This window comes from Corapipo altera, unplaced genomic scaffold (genome assembly GCF_003945725.1).
Source record: "Corapipo altera isolate COAL_440 unplaced genomic scaffold, ASM394572v1 44, whole genome shotgun sequence".
NCBI classification, from domain to species: domain Eukaryota; kingdom Metazoa; phylum Chordata; class Aves; order Passeriformes; family Pipridae; genus Corapipo; species Corapipo altera.
Window position 1 is genome coordinate 3,581,244 of NW_020884880.1, and position 14,276 is coordinate 3,595,519.

The following is a 14,276-nucleotide window of genomic DNA, read 5'->3' on the forward strand; positions in this document are numbered from 1 at the left end:
AAATCATTCCTATCCAAACTGGGGCTGCCCATGTTTGGAATTGAAAAAAAAAACAAAACCAAAGAAAAGCACTGAGACTGTACCCAGAAGACACTGTCTCTTATGGTTTTATTACTTTTCCATTCTGCATCTGTTCCAAACCAACTTGGCTAGATGTATAAATCTCCTTTCCTTATTTTTTTTTTTTTCAGGCTTAATAATTCTGTAACAACTTTTGTCCAAACCAGCATGGTTTGGCTTCAAATTCCAGAGCACCCTTCCTGCAGACTGCTCCAAGAGATCTAAATGTGTGCATATCACCAAAAGAAGAGCTCCTCCTCCTCTCCTGGACCCCCCAAAATAATGCATACGCTGAACTTGCACAGTGGGCTGTCTGGCAGGCAAGTGCTAAAACTTGGTCAGGGTTTCTGAACTCCAGAAACACTGAAATTCCTCTTTGCTTAGCCTTACTCACATCAGGATATTGCTTGAGTCTTCAATTTAAAGACGGACTTTTGTCCTTCAAAAGCCAGCCAGTGTTTTCAAGGAAAACTGAAGGTCATACTTAGAAACAATTCTGCTTACTACACATTGACTTCCATCTTCTTATTCCACACTCTATATTACTGAGGATATTTTGCAGTTAAAGATGTTTTAAATCCTTTTTAGAAGCTACGTGTACAGGACAAAAGACTTTATAGACAAATCGAATTTACAGATTGTTGCCACGAGGAACTTACAATCAGAATGTGACAAATAGCACAGCAGGAGCTGACAATAAAAAAGAGGAGTGAAGGGAGGAGAAGGAAGTTCATGGAGGCAATAAGCAGATGGAGCAAATTAAGGAGAGATCCTGTAGATGATATTAAAATCATTAGAAAATGCCATGGCACAACAGGTTGAGACGTCCGGTGAACAGTGAAAACCAGAAGCAGATCAAGCTAGAAGACATGCATGTTGCCTGTGACCCCACAACAGTGAAAAGGAAGACAATGTAAGCAGCACAAGCAACACCCACTGGCAAAGGACACAGGTGCACATATGACCATGGCCAGCTTGAATAATCCAGCACCATGGGCTGTGGAAATGGGGAGTTTCAAATATGCAGCCAGAGCTCATGCACACATCTGAAGTCTGATGGCCAGGTGAGATCCCTGGCCACAGCAGAGACATCAGCCCAGAGACCGAAGCCAGAGTTTCAGAGGTGGTGGGGTTTTAGTTTTGTCTTCCCCTTGACTTTCTCGTGGCAAAACAGTGGACACGTGCACCCCTGCCAGGCTTTACTTGTACCCAATAAAATAAATTCCTTGGTTTTGTAAACAGTACGATGAACGTTGTATCTCTAACACTATAATTTGCTCATGAGATTTAACCTAGGATGGGATTCACAGGAAGCACTGGATAAAATTCACATTATAGCTAGATTGGTGAGCCATATCGGCAACAATAAAGACTGCTTCTGTGCCTGAACTTCAAAGGGATGGTTATCTCAGTCTGCAATCACCTGACAATGGTTAGAATGAGAAAAATAGGAAAATCTAAGAAATTACTAGGTTAAAAATGCCATCTTATGTTTCAAGTCTGCAAATATGATCTGAAGTTCAAAAATTGTTGTGAGAAATAAGCTGGCTGTAAAAACTCGTGTTACGGGGCTTGGAGCCTGGCCTTGGAATGGGGTGGGGGAGGGGAGAGGACAAGGGGGTTTAAGCAGCAGTCATTGGAACACAGTTGCTTTTGCTAGTGCCAGGTTGTTCCTCTGGACTATGAACTACTGAATAGAGAGCTACATGCTTCAACAAGACAAACCAACTGATCTCAGCTATCATCTAAGACCAGATATTGGCTACAAAAGGACCCTCCTCCTCAAGGGACATGGCCCTGTGTATAATCTTGACAAGAAGAGTTTTCTCAGGGAGAAGAAAGCTCAAAATCAAATGAGAAAACATTGCTAAACCACCTTTCTGTACTGGATTCATGGCACTCCATCATTTTTCTCATGTGGAGGGTTGCAGTAGCCTGCCAGGGGCCACACTGGAGGAAGAACTTGGCTGCAGCTCAGACAGACCAACCAGCCTCTAATGAACATGGTGGAAATATCTCCTGATGTGAGCCCTCCTGCTTGCTACACACCCACCCAGAGGTCCTGTTGCACAAGTTTTCAGGACCATTTGTTTCCTGGGGGAAAAACCATGGACACAGCAGGAGGATGTCTCTCAAGTTGCCCTCTCCAGGGGGCAGCTACCAAATGGTGGTCCCCCTTGGGTGTAGAAGTTGGGTGCTGTGGTGGAACCAGCTTTGCAGCAAGATGAGGCTTACAAAGTGTGTCTCTGTCTTTTCCCTTAGGCTCTGGCATGCTCAAGTTAAATGCATCTGTGAGAATTTAAGCATGATTTGGTTTTCCTGTCTTTGTTATGCAGCAGACTAAAACAAGCAAGTACTCAAGATCACACTCAGCACCTCTGTCATATCTGGTACACTAGGAATTAGCAACCTGAACACCAGCAATGTTTTCAAGCTTTTCTGTTTTGTTTCTCTTTTGATATAAAAAAAGATAAATGTAAAATCCTCAAGAACCAAATAACTTCATGGGACATTGAGGGTAGCAAGTACTGTCATCACTTTGTCACCTGTTAGTCATTGTGTTTGGAGAGTTGTACTGCTAGTGTGGCTTCTGGACTCTATATACCAAAATTCAAGATTCATTTTATCATAAAGAATTTCATGAATGCCATGATTTTCTTTTTAAATCATTTCAACAAAACATTACCAGTCAGTCAGACACAGCCAAAACCAGCACAGTAACTTCACAAGGAATGATGATATATGGTAACAAAATATCAGCACTTTATTTTCCCTTTCTTTCACTTCCTGAACATTATGACTAAAACAGGAACTTGCAGGAACTTAACATGAACTTAACAGGAACTTAACATCAACTCACTCTACAGCACGGTAACTTTGTTGTTTCTGCATAAGCTGCAAATACAGTACTGTTGTATATAATCCTTTCGAGCATCTTTTGTTGTTGTTCTCACTGCCATAACTATTGTGCTGCCTGTGCAATACAGTGCCATGCAAAAGAAATCTGGGCACTTACCAGCTATTGATCCAGCCAAGAGCAGATTTCCAGGGCTAACCCTCCCATCTTCACTTGCAAATGAAGCTTTCAAATGAGCATAACAAGGGAAGTAAATGGCAGAGAAGGGGATATCACGCAAAAAACATGCCTTAGCACCCTGTGTTGAAAAACAGAACAAGTTTTGAAAATGAGCAAATTTAACACCATGAACTATGAGCATCAGAGAACAGAGCAATATTGGGTTTTTTTGGTTTATTGTTGTTTGTTGTTTTTATGGGTTTTTTTTGCTGCAAAGGGCTTATAGAAAAAGCAATTTCTCCTCTCAAAATTTTGAGAGATCCATGTATTTCACTCCACAGAAGAGTGTCTGTGTGTTGTTTCTTGGTTCAGTAATTTCTGTCACTATATGTATCTTGTCTACTTATGCTCCCTCACTCCATGGTACTGTAGTTATGTGCTGGTAAAGGAGAAAATGTCAGGTGTTTGAGTAAACTCTGATACACTTTAAACAGTTGATACTGTAGGCATGAACCTGTAGTGGGAATTCAGGATGTGTTTGAAGGAGATTGAACCACAGGACAGGTCTGTCCTCTCCCATTCCCACTTAAAATAAATACTTCAGGGAAAACAGTGCCCAGTCCATACACCTACAGAGACACTTTAATTTATAATGCAACATATATCAAGGGAAAGAGGCAAACAAAGAGAGTAGGGCCATAACACTACCTCTTTTGCGGAACAGTAACAGTATGATTTACATGTGAATTTTCAAGTACAAGTTATCTAGAATACAGTTTGTTTCAATAAATTTCATCTCCTACTGTTAAATTTGTGGCATAAACAGCCAACGAAGCTACCAGCAATACAGCTGGTTTCCAATCTAAGAGGGTGGTAAACAGGCAGGGAAAGTTTTGGAGTACTAGCAAGGAATCAAAAAAAAGAGCAAAAAGTCCACTAGGGAAGGTCAACCAAAATAAAATATCAAACAATATCCATGCTCCAACAGCAAAAGGGGCTGAATTTCAATCTGCCTTTCCTCAATATGGAGATCTAGAGGACACCAGAGCCTGAACATACCAGCACTGAGACCAGGAGGAAGGCACAAACAAGAGGTGGCTTGGGAAAATGGGTAAAATGTTTCAAGCTTGAGAAAGAAATAGTTCATGAATGAGCCTAAGCCTCTTCTCTTTGAAGCAAGGGTGGAGACCTGGTGAAACAGCTTGAGGTTCATCCACGAACCCTCCTGGAGTGCTTTTATTACTGTACTTCTCTTGTGCACAGGTCTACCTGCTCACGGCTCAGTGCCAGACATTTCCCAGAGCACATGTTAATATCCACATAATTTAACTAAATCTAATTATATGCCTGGACACATCTGTAAGCTTAGCTTGTACTATAATATCAGTTAAAATACAGTGCTTATCCAAGTTAGATGCTGGCTATCAAAGACAAAAGAGCTGCAAGGTGTCAGAAAAACTGTAAAGTTGCCTTCCCATGAGGCAAGCAGGATGTGTGACAGATCCTGTAAGTCAGTTCTCAGGAGATGCTAATAAGTGCAGTTTGCAGTCAGAGAATGCCTATGAGAAAATAAAGGTTTATCTAAAAAGGCCATTAGGTCTTACAGTCAGACTTTTTGTGTGTCACAGACTCAGCACAACACGCTCTGCTCCAGCCCCTGCTGGTTCCCACCACACTTTCTCAGCTTATTTCTTGATGTTTTCAGACTGAGAACTGACCACTGACGCTCCCTTTGGAGGTTAATGACTGCTGCTGTTCAGACCCTTTGCCTTCTCACTCAGTGGGTTTTCTCTGATTTATGCTGCCAGTCACTGGTTCTTGTTATGCCTTTCTAAGAGACACTAAGGAAAATGCCAGAAAGGAACTCAAAAAGTGCTGCCATTGCAGCTGCTCTGCTGTTTGCCCGCACTGAATGGGGTTATCAGCCACAGAACAAAGTGATGCTGGGCTGGATTCTCCTCTCAAAATTACCTGCAAAGCCCATACACTCTACCTTGAGGACACAGAGAAGGTGAATCTTTTGTATTCACCAGAGACAAGAATTACGGACTCTTGTGCGCAACAGAAGCCTGTTTAACAATTTACCTTTAATCTTCACATAGAAAGACAAGACTAGGGTTTTATCAAGTTCTGTATGAAAAACTCCCACTTTTTAAGAATCAAATGTCTGCCCTGTATTCACTTCACAGAAAAATTATGAAACTCACTAACAAAACATTCACAGTCTGACATGGTTTCTTCAAAGATTTATTTTTAGAGCATGCTTTTCCTCAGAGCAAATCTTCTCACTGCCTTTGCCCTCAGGGCACATTACTTTTATTTGCTTTGCAATGTTGTCATTAAATATTGTGCACATTTTTTCCTCTGCATTTTTTCATACTCTGAAATATTTTGACATGGTTAAAATAACTTACTAAAATCAGTAAACTCCAAATGCAAGCAACTCTTAGCTCAACCTGAGCTGCTAATATTCTTCCCCCTTCATTAAAAAGCTCTCTTTCATGGGGCAGAAGTGGCATATTGTTAATATTACTAACAGTATACATTCAGGTATAGAGGGAGGGATGTCCATCAACTTAGTTGGCTCAGTGTAAACAAAACCTGGATCAAAACTTGGATCCACTTTAATAATAACGCAGCTTGGATCCAGTCCAGCACTGCAACAGTCTAAAGTTTCCCCCCACCGTTCCCGTTTAAAGTCTGGGAAAGCATATTTAAAAGCAGGCTTCATTTAACTTCAAGTTAATCATCCACAACCAGCCTACGCCAATTAGGAAGGCTTAGGGAGATTGGCCACAGCATCTTGAAAAGCAAAAGACACATTTATTTTACTTCTTGCACCTTTTTGATGTGGACAACATGCTGAAAGCCAAAAGGAGTTTTAATCAATCCCCAGAAAGCTGTAAGGATCATCCGCCCAAGTTTATTCTGGCAGCCAAGGTGCAGACCTGCCAGGCATGAAATTGTTGGGAGATCCTACACACCACGACATGCGCCTCCCTCGAACAAGAGCCAGTTGGCTCCCATCTTCAATCTCTTTAATAACCTTAAAGCTCTTAATCTGGGATAGTATCTTGCTGAATAAACCAACGGAGGAAAAAAAACCCTGATTGTCAAAGATTCTGATAAATAAACCCAAGTCAGTGCTGGGGCAGGTTCTTTAGCATGCTAATTCCTGCTTATACCAGCTCTACCTGCAAATAAGGCTCTAAACAAACTATTTCTACTACAAGGGGAGGGTAATTATACTGACAAAGGCACCTCTGTGTCGGGTTGGGCAGAAGGAGCCGGCAGGTCTGGGAGACGCAGGCTTAGCCTAGTCTCCTGCAGTGAATGCACATTGTCTAGTGCAGGGGGAAAAATGCCAGACTGGGGGGACCTAGCAGCATTCAAGACAACAGTGGTGCACCTTGTCTGAGAGGGTTATTTAATGCTTCTGGCACCTGTAGTTACAGCCACCCCCTCTTTTTCTCTTTTACAGGTTTAGAATTTATTTGGCATGTATAATTGTTATTTTGATCCTATAGCTACAAACAATAGGCAGCATGTCATTTCTTGATCATTTTGCATTCTTCTTGGGTTTTACTACAGACTTAACCCTTTGGAATCAGAGCCCTAACAGCACCCAACAGGTTTTGTAACTGTCTGTCAAATTTTACCGGTGTTTGCTTTCAAGGGCTGCAATTTTTTTTCTACTGTAAAATGACATTGCCTTAAAAGCTACCATAGGTTTTTATTCACATAGATTTATACAAACCAAAATAAGAAACTGATTTAGAACATCAAGTTAGAGGAATAAAACACTGCTTTCAAATGCTCTATCAGCAATTTTGATTCAGTTTGCAGAAAAGAAATATAGCAGTTTTTATTTGGAAGAGCATTTTTTTGGTTAATTTCAAAGGAAATTTCTGAAAAGCAGGTTCTCATATATGACAACACAGTCACAAATGTGTGTGTTCACAGGCAAGGTGGATGCAAATGAATGTAACTCAAAACTTTTATTACTCTGTTTTTCCTACGTTTATCATCCTGCTGTAAACCCTCAACGTCAAAACTTGAAATACCTCAGCTGTTATCAAAGGAACCAGATGAGAGCCTGGTACACATCCTGTCACCTGAGATTACACTTTCCAGGTCAACACACCAGAAGCTCATTTTTTAAGTATTTGGAGGTGGGGGGAGGGGAGAAAGAGAAGATTTTGAAAGCATTTCTGATCAGTTTTGGAAATGAAAACCGTGTTGGCAATATCAGCCAAAGCACAGACCCAAGCTTAATACCTTATAGTATTTCTAAAAATAAACATTACCACAACCAACATATCCTTTCCTTGAAGAATCATTTACTACTATATTGTTTAATGTCATCCTAGGATCCAGAATAACTTTGTTGTGTATAACTATGGAGTGGTACTGTCTATTATGCTGTAAAGTGCTATTCAGAATGATTATTTATAAGAAGAATAACATTTTATTAAAAATTTTATAGCAGATATTACATAGATATGAATTTCTATGATGTTCAAAATAAGCAGGTATACTTACAGTGTTTATTTACATGAACACTTTAAAGATGTCTTACAAAACCAATAGAATATAAATTCAACTGACTTTACAGGACTATATGCATGTTAATGCATTAAAACAGGCAGAAGACAGAAAATGTATTAGCTAATCTTGGACGATGACTTCAATATTCAACTGTGACCAGAAATTAACTAAAATCTATTAAAAATATTGAAAACCAGAAATGTATCCTTTCCTATTTCTGCCAACACAAATGACGTTTTGCATTAGATTAAATGCTATTTTCCCTTACTATGTTGTCTCTATATTTTTAAGAACGGCTGTCATCTAGAGAACATCTGAAGCTAAAGAATTTACTAGTTACAAGCTTCCATGCCCTGGTGCTTTCAGAAGAACAATTACTGGCAGAAAGAATACAAAGAGAGAAAACAAATTCCTTCTGCAAAAGTGTTGTTACATGCCTCCCCAAAGCAGGAGCTGGATCTTGAGAAGTACAATGTTTTAAAATACTTATTTATACATATAGTTCAGAATTTTAGACAAAGGCAAAAAAAATATTTGCTTTCTACCTTTAAAGAACTACAGGGGTTCAACCCAGCAGTCATCTTAACGACCTGTTTGTGTCCAATCTTTTTATTGCTGGAATTAACATGCATTTTATTTCTAAGCTGCATATCATTCCAGAGTGGCTAGAATCTGACCACCCAGTGAAGGCACAGTGAGTCTGGGAGGAAGCTCTGACTGTAAATTGTTGCACTTATTATGAGCCCTCTGTTTTTCCAGACCTACTGTTCTTTAGTTCTTTGATGGGGAAGGAAAAGAAGAAGAGATAAATTATCTGACCTGGACCTCTATGCACTGTGATAGAAATTTTCCCCCAAATAAAAAGTTCTAGAGTTACAAAGGTCCACCAAGGACAGTCTCCTCAAAGCACTAGGATGGTTCATTCCACTGTGTAGAAGGTTTTGAGCAATGATGTCGGAAGACCAGCACAATGAACTCATGATTGATGCAGAAAATAAAAAGGAAGCAGAGGTGGGTATGGGCTTCCCAGGATATATAGAACCACTGCTTGGGCATGCAGCAATTGAGACAGAAAAGTGAAAGGACAGAAGCAAAAGGACAAACTAAATAAATTGTGAGGCTGTGGTACAATAGGAGCAAGAAATCTAGTGACAAAGTACATGGAAAAGGCAGAGAAATTACTTTTGCCTTGCTTTTTATTAGTAAAATCTGTCCCCAGGCCTTTCAGCTCCACAAGCTTACCAGAAAATCTGCAGAGTATAGCATTACCTACAGACAGAGCACCTAGAGCCACTGCACATACCTAATCCTGAGACCAGATTAGATACCTCCAGTGGTGCTGGTTGATGACCTCATCAGGTTGTTATTACCTTCAAAAGGTCAAGTCAGTCAAGGGGGTCCTGATAACTAGAACAGACAAACATCACACCCATCTTGAAGAAGAGTAAGAAGGGAGGTCTGGAAAACTACAAACTGTTGGGGCACACCTTTGTTCCTGGGAGGTTTATGGAGCAAATGTATTGTTATGGAGCAAATTTATGGAAGCCATTTCCAAGCATATGAAGGAGAAGAGAGAGATTGGGAACAACCAATATGGATTTACCAAATCACAGCAGAACAACCAGTTTGCCAGATCTGTGGATAAGGCGACAGCAATGGATGTTGTACACCTTGACTAAAAGCAAGGCTTTTGAGGTGATCCGTCATAGTATCCCATAGTTAAACCGGTGAACATGAACTGCACTCTCAGCATATTAGCAGATGTTGCTGAATCAGGAAAATGACTATGCTATAGGGCGAGGCTGCTATTTAGAGGCACGTTCACAGGATGGAGATAAGCTGAAAAGAACATAATGAAGTTCAAATCAGCAAAGTCCTGCATCTGGATTGGAACTGCCCTGTGCAGCTGCACTGAGTGGCCAGAAAGCATCTTTGGAGAAAAGGTCTGGAGGGTACTGGTGGCCAAGTTGAGTACGGGTCAGTGATGCCTCCGCAGTAAAATCAGACAGCAATACCCTGGGCTGTAGTAGCAAGAATGCAAGGGAAGTGATTATGGTCCTCCATTCAACACTGCTGGGACCACATCTGGAGTCCTGTGTCCAGTTGTGGTCTCTCCCAAATGAGAAAGAAACTGCCACACTGGAGTGAGCCCAGTGCAGTCCCATCAAGTCAGTCGAGTAGTCCATTGTATATAAGAAGAGGAACTCAGTGTGCACAACTCTGAGAAGAGCAGGCTGGGGAGAGACCTTATTGTTCGCTTCAGCTACTTAAAGGGAGGGCGCAGGGAAGAAAACTTCTCTTGGAGGTGCACGGTGGAAGGATCAGAGGCAATGGACAGATGCTTGAACATCGCCAATTCAATTAGGTATTAGAAAAAGGGTGAGGGTTTTTTGGTTTTGTTTGTTTTAAACCATGAAGGTAGTCAAATACCAGGTCAGGTTGCCCCAATGACCACCAGAACTGGTTTCCAGCATAAACTGTTCTATCATCAAGTCTACAAGTAGAGCAGACAGAGAGTAGAGTTCTCAGCACAGTACTACTGAGAACTATCTTCTGTCACTAGCACAGTAAAGCATCACATTAACATGCCAATGAATGACCCAAAACAATATTAATCTCACTCTTATAGAGGGGCATCAAAATTATGCAACTGAGCTTCTCAGTGATCCTCAAAGGCTATTCATTTGGACTAGAATGCTGGGATAATTATTATCATAATCAATACAAGATTCACTCAGCTGAGTGCAAAAAGGGTTTAAATAGCATTTCCTTTGTTAATTTTTTGACATGAGACATAAAGCTTATTTGTCAATGGCTTGGTTTTCTCTGTTAATGCAAGACAGGAACACTGAAATTATCTATATGAGGGGTGTGGGGGCATTTTATTTTAAAATCTTCTGGATGTGCTTCATAGGTAGAAAAACATATAAAATATAGGAATTCAAACAACAAGCAGTAGATCTCGTCGAGACATGCAGGAATTTGTCTCATGAAGCTAAGACCAATTCTTAGCATCTTCCAGTTGCACTTACAATTAACAAAAGTACATACTTCCTTAGTGATTACTATATGGGACTATTACAGATTTTTACCTGAATTTCAGCATAAACGATTCCTATGAACTAAGCAGAGCATGCCAGATTGATCTGTGGTGCTAAGAACAGCTTTCAAGATGATTTATCTCTGAACAGGGAAAAGAAAATTTTCACTGCAGTCCTTGCAACGCAGTAAACAAAACTTAGAGGAGGGAAAAAAAGGACATTCATTTCTTTCAATCAAAAATTTCTGAAATTAAAAGTCAAAAATTTTGCTTTCAACACTTGCAAAAGAAAGTTAATCAGTAAGTCTAAATCATGGCTTAGACAGACAAGTGTTTAAACACTTGCAATACTTACATGAAGGCCCTTTAAGCCAACAAAGAGACTCCAAGATTCACAAATAAAACTGCTTTCCAAAACAAGTATCTATTCTCCTTCTTCCACAGCAGTAGGTATGGTGTCTTACCTATATCTACTAAAGTAAGTACATTCGGAGCTTGAGATGCAAACTTTGTGTCTTGAGACACAAAAGACAAAAGCTAAAGCAAAGATTTCAGGTGAAAATGAAAGAGTTGTTCATGTTAGAGTGAACAAAATGAAAGGTATGGAGACAGACACAAAATCCTCATTCCTATTCTGTAGTATAGAGCTAATTTGACTCATTATGAGCATTCCAAATGTATCAAGATATTACAGTTCCCATCAGTAGAACATTTATTATTATTTCATGTCCATTTGGTCATTATACTCAGTAAATTAATCTACTAGGAACACCACCACAGACGGCAGCATCTACCAAATCTAGTCTCATCTGAAATTCATTTTGGACAATTGTTGTCTCTGAGTAGCATTAACTGGGGCTGGTGACTGATGCAATGAGTTATTAATTCCTGCCTGGCCTTACCAGCACTGCCAGCTCCAGCATAAGCATTCAGGAAAGGGTTGCTTTTGTCTCTAACACTGCTGTTCCACAAGCACCTCAAGGCAGTATAAAACTCCTCTGAGAAAGACTGATGGGCTCCCCGTGCCACAGCCATTCCTCCCTTCACTGGGTACAACCATCCCGAGAAGCTACTGAGTGATCTGGTCTGAGTTTGAAACAAACCAAGCCTTAAGGAGGAAGAGGCTTCAGTTTTAATGACTTTCTTGTTCCAGATCATTACGTGGGTGCACAAGCACTCTCACTGGCTTACAGAAGAGGGGGCAGATAGGAGTGCCTTTTGGCTGCAGTGCCATGTGTTTGGTGGACAACAGCAGAAACTTGCCTAGTTACAGACCTAGTTGCGACTGAGGGTGCATTTGGACACAAGCCTTCTGGCGTGGCCTGTGCTCTGTTGGGTGGATGACTGTCATTGTGAGGTTAAATTCTCTAGTTTTGTCAAATCACTCTAGGCAATGAATCCAAACTGGACATACAAAAGGACATAAGCTTCAGGAGGGCTTGAGAAAGACAGAAACAGAGACCACAGATGAGCAAAACCAAAACCAAATCCTTCTGTGTTTTTTTTTGTGGAGGTAAATGGACTTAATAAATGAACCAATGAAGCTGTGTGTCTTGTGATTAAATAAATGTCTGTTTCAGTGCAACATAGTGCTGCAACCAGCTCCTGTTCATGTGTATTCCTGACTAATATCTCCTTTAGAAATCAGAAATAAGTCACGATATGACCCATGACATTAATGCTACTGAAAAATGTAGCAAATTCTGCTCAACCACCAAGAGCAATATTCAGGGGGGAAAAAAAAAATGCTAATTTAGTAAACTAGTTCATCACTCTTTCCCATTTTATGTTTTATTTTTCCTAGTCCAAGTAAAAGTCAGTAGCTGACCTCCATTCCAGTACCTCATGGAAGTAGACTCTTTACAATATCCCTGTTTTCAGTTGTAAATGTTAACCTAATCAACATCATAATGCCATTTACTAGGAGTTTACACAATAGTCTCAGCTTTAGTAAAACACCTAAAAAATTAGCAAGTCAATTTAAAGGGAAAAACAACTCCCCATTAAATCCTATTCAGACCTGCAACTTCTCTCCAGGTCAAAACATACATACATGTTCTCCGGGCAGGCTCCCTCTTTGTAATGTTAACAGAACAATTTAAAAGAACTGGATGCTTAAAAAAGGACATGGAATTTAAATATTGTGGCGGAGGGGGATGGGGCTCATTTGGTGTCTTTTGAAGCATCTTCAATTTATGGCTGCACGGCTGTAAATAAGAAACAGGAATACTGCCTGCTTCACTGGCAATACTGGGACAAATTGGTCGAGTGAAAGCTTTCTCTCAAGTCACAGACTGCAGAACCTGAAGAAATGCCACACGGTGCTCTGCAGTATATGGTATTCATTACATTTTTTGTTTCAGTACTGTGTGTAACGGCTATCTCAGAGGACTTCAAGACCTTTCATATTCAAGACCCATATCTAGTCTTCTTCATCTAAAAGTAGAAGGCATCATAAAAGTATGTTAATCCTTTAAATTATTTGCAGGATATATCCTATTAGATTCAAGAGAAGATGGTTTTAATCCTGCTGCTGTCATTAAACCTAACTTCTATATATTTGTGTATCTATGTGAAGACAGTAACGTAGAAAGCAGAACTGCAGTGTTTGTAGCATACACTCAAAATGGCAGCTTTTCCTTATATTATTTGTGGCAATATTCTTCTAAAGAAGCAAGGGGAAGCTTGCTTTAGAAGTTTATTTTTATGCTGGGCTCCCACTGTCTGTGTTTCTTCACTATTATTGTGCTGCAATTAATTCCCACCACCAAATGAACGATGACATCTGGGAAAGTTGTTGAATCGAACACAGAAGAGTAAAAGCACAGTTTCAAAACTGTAAGCTCTGTATCATCATGTAGCAGATGAAAATAAGCTTATTTTTACACCAGAGAGAATATCAGGAATCACAAACTAATCCTCAACAAACCTTAAACCCACTGATGTGAGCAAAGAAATTTTAGTAAGATTCACAAGAACCACATGCTCAAAAAGGTGACACAGTTTCTTCCCTTAGTCAGAAATGAAAAAATGTTATCACATAATAAAGAATTTTTTAAAAAGTAAAATTGTGAACACCTACGAGAGTTTGTGAGAACAATGAAATTATAAATTGATTTGGAAGACAGGCTTTTTTATAATTTTTTAAAAACATACCTTGTAGAGACCAAAGAAACCTAAGTCCCTTAATACACTGAGGGCACTAACTCGTGGACCAGTAGTAATTTCTCCAGCCACCTGCAATCGAATCTTGACAATTTCCAGTGGATTGGTAAAGATCACTTGAGAACCTCCAGCCTGAAATTAAAAGCAGAAATCAATACATTAACCTGCAACATCGTTTTTAGTGTATGTCCCATTACATTCAAAATAGGACATTTTCATTTCTGCTGCAGTCAGTTAAGCTATTAGCAGACAAGAATTTTAGTATTAGTTAATGCACCCAAGCTATGAAACCTACTCCCCCACAAGCTGAGTGGTCAGGAAAAAGAGAGAGGAAGAAGGTCAGCCACTGCAGGACACTGCAGTATACCAGACGGACATTAGCTCAATTCTTGTGACAATAATACATTCACCAACACCAAGTTATGCAATACTGACAAGCCAAGAACA

General features: G+C 39.9%; 1 protein-coding gene and 1 long non-coding RNA gene across 4 annotated transcripts in view; both read right to left on the reverse strand.

Moving 5' to 3' along the window:
• SLC25A13 (solute carrier family 25 member 13) overlaps positions 1–14,276 on the reverse strand; it is a 102,237-nt gene that overhangs the window by 3,062 nt on the left and 84,899 nt on the right. For all 3 annotated transcript variants that reach the window (XM_027639375.1, XM_027639374.1, XM_027639373.1), the window contains 2 exons: positions 13,821–13,961; positions 3,077–3,215 (listed from right to left, as the gene is read on the reverse strand). In XM_027639375.1, the coding sequence (XP_027495176.1) occupies positions 3,077–3,215; positions 13,821–13,961 (280 nt within the window). The remainder of the gene's footprint in view (positions 1–3,076; positions 3,216–13,820; positions 13,962–14,276) is intronic.
• On the reverse strand, positions 200–3,064 carry LOC113945324. Its single transcript, XR_003527045.1, has 2 exons — positions 720–3,064; positions 200–605 (listed from the first exon to the last, which is right to left on the reverse strand). It is a non-coding gene; the product is annotated as an uncharacterized LOC113945324 (long non-coding RNA).